The 2,461-nt window shown below is 32.8% G+C and overlaps 1 protein-coding gene across 1 annotated transcript; it reads right to left on the reverse strand.

The window, feature by feature from the left end:
* Positions 1-576: 576 nt before the first annotated feature.
* On the reverse strand, positions 577-1,460 carry LOC112506078 (protein LURP-one-related 10-like). Its single transcript, XM_025110104.1, has 3 exons — positions 1,224-1,460; positions 895-1,128; positions 577-780 (listed from the first exon to the last, which is right to left on the reverse strand). The coding sequence occupies exons 1-3, from the start codon at positions 1,458-1,460 to the stop codon at positions 577-579; spliced, it is 675 nt and encodes a 224-aa protein (XP_024965872.1).
* Positions 1,461-2,461: the final 1,001 nt, after the last annotated feature.

Raw genomic sequence — 2,461 nt, forward strand, 5'->3', positions numbered from 1 at the left:
TATCAAGAAGTTTTACGTGATGAATAAGGTATAATCAACAMTTATATTATTACACATTTTGTACCATATGTTTCTATTAAAACCATTGCGTCGTTTTTTTGCAGGAAATATTTACGGATGAGTGCATCACGAAAAGCAAACAACAGTTCGAATATACGGATGAACATTATTTTACGAACGATTGTATTTCTTTGTTCATTCAAGAATTTCAAGTTTTGTAATAAGTTCTAAGTAGATGGTTTCAGAAACCCGACATATGTGCAATTTTCTTTTCTTTCGATCTTGCTAACAAACAAAATTGACCTTCAACTTTATATATTAGTTGACTTGTAAAATAACCACATAAACTCATGATTCAAAGCCAAACTAATGTTTTCGAATTGTGATTTACCCGCGCTGCATCGCACGGGTACACCACTAGTATATATATATATATATATATATATATATATATATATATATGAATGATACAGGATAATACATATATATATGAAGCAAACTACGGGTAGATTAAATAGTTGATCCGAACATAACAAACATAAATTTACGAATGGAGAATGGAACTAATACGTATGACTACAAAAGAACTGCACCAACTACAGCTTCAGCAACTATGCCAGCTACTTCTTTAGCAACTACATCTTTTATCTCAGAGCTTTCCATAGCATAAACGATTGCAATAAGTGTTACCACAAATGCATAATCCACGTTCGGATATATTGTCACCATAAACTTGTCCTCAGAGAACTTCACATTGTCCATTGGTTGCAGTTCATGCATCTACAAGTCCATTGATTAGTTACAGTTAATTTGAGCTTTAGGCTCATGAACCGAAAAACTGAGAAAAAGCCAAAATTAATCACTGAAAATAGAAAAAAAGTAAACGAAAATTACTTGGGCTACTGTTGTTGAAGAATCTCCCACACAAACAGTGCATTTTCTCTTTGCCCAGCTTCCTTTGATGTTGAAATCACAACCATTCTTGCTACTCATTTTGTTTGCCATGAACACATTTACATTGGTCTCCTTAAACTGGATCATGTGTGGTGTTTTTGTGCTAAATATCATATCCGGATCGGCTTTACTGTCACCCCTAAATACATTCCATCCATCATGTCCACTCATGTTCTGGGAAATAATACAAACTCCATTTCAATGTTGGATTTACCATCAACGCCACAAAGTTTTTTCTTTTATAAATAAACATAATATTAAAATCTCACCTTCTTTCGGAGTGTAACGATGGGTCTGTCATCAGCATCGAGTAGCAAAAGTTGATGATGGAAGTTTGTGCTGTATGGTTTCACTTTGAGCATGATTTTGTGGTTAGTATCTGTGATCACAAGGTTTCCACATGAATATGTATCAACTATAACTTCAAGTGGAAATGGTGAAATGAACTGAGGCCCTATCACAGAAACTGGAATGAATACAGGTGCATCACTTGGTTGAGCCATCATCACCACAAAAGTAAAGTGTCGTACACGACCTTGGCTCGAAACTAGACCAAGACCTCGACTGTGACTTGGTAAATGACATCCCCATCTTAGGGATTTATAGAGACCATTGAAAACGTAAGGTGGTATTGTTACAATGATTAATCATTGTCATCCTAATTTTAACACATATTTTTGTACTAATATACTCCAATCCAGCATTAGTTAGTTATTACACCATCTTGATGTTGGTGAGTACCGAGTAGTATTTTCTTTTACTTCAATTTGGTGTTAACCTATTTTCACTCATAAAATGTTCATTCAAATTTGATATTTACGAATTTTTTGTTTACACCAACGGTATCGAATTATAGGACGTGAGACATGCATATATATATATATACGTCATATTAAACTAATATATAAAATTTATGTTTATAGTACCAAACAGTTGTATGTCATGTATAATATTGTTACAATAAGCTGTTACAAAGCTTTGACATCCTAATAAGTGTTGAAAAAATAATCAAGATTAGATAAATAAAAGGGAAAATTGTACCAAAATGGAACCAACTTTCACCTAATTCTTATTTTAGGAACCAACTTTCAAAATCGTCATTTTGGGGAACCAACTTGGACCTGATTCCTATTTTGGGGAACCAACTTTCAAAATCGTCATTTTGGGGAACCAACTTGCACCTGATTCCTATTTGGGGAACTGACTTTCAAAATCGTTATTTTGAGCAACCAACTTGCACCTGATTCCTATTTTGGGGARCCAAYTTTCAAAATCGTCATTTTGGGRAACCAACTTGCACCTGATTCCTATTTTGGGGAACCAACTTGCAAAATAATTATAGAAAAATAACTAAAATTCGTTTTTTCCCAAAAATTAATGCAATAAATTCTATTTTTCATTTCAAATCTCGTTTTTTTTAATTCAGATATCAAATTGAACATTTTTAAAAAAAATCCAAATTACCACAATAAAAATTGTTTTTTACTAATGCAAAAAAATCAATTTA

This window comes from Cynara cardunculus, assembly GCF_001531365.2.
Source record: "Cynara cardunculus var. scolymus isolate 2C chromosome LG 2, CcrdV1, whole genome shotgun sequence".
Taxonomy (NCBI): domain Eukaryota; kingdom Viridiplantae; phylum Streptophyta; class Magnoliopsida; order Asterales; family Asteraceae; genus Cynara; species Cynara cardunculus.

Coding starts and splice junctions, on each gene's coding strand:
- LOC112506078 (XM_025110104.1), bottom strand. CDS start 1,460: ATGATGGCTCAACCAAGTGATGCACCTGTATTCATTCCAGTTTCTGTG. Junction 1,129..1,223: donor TCGTTACACTCCGAAAGAAG/GTGAGATTTTAA, acceptor ATTATTTCCCAG/AACATGAGTGGACATGATGG. Junction 781..894: donor CTTCAACAACAGTAGCCCAA/GTAATTTTCGTT, acceptor ATGGACTTGTAG/ATGCATGAACTGCAACCAAT.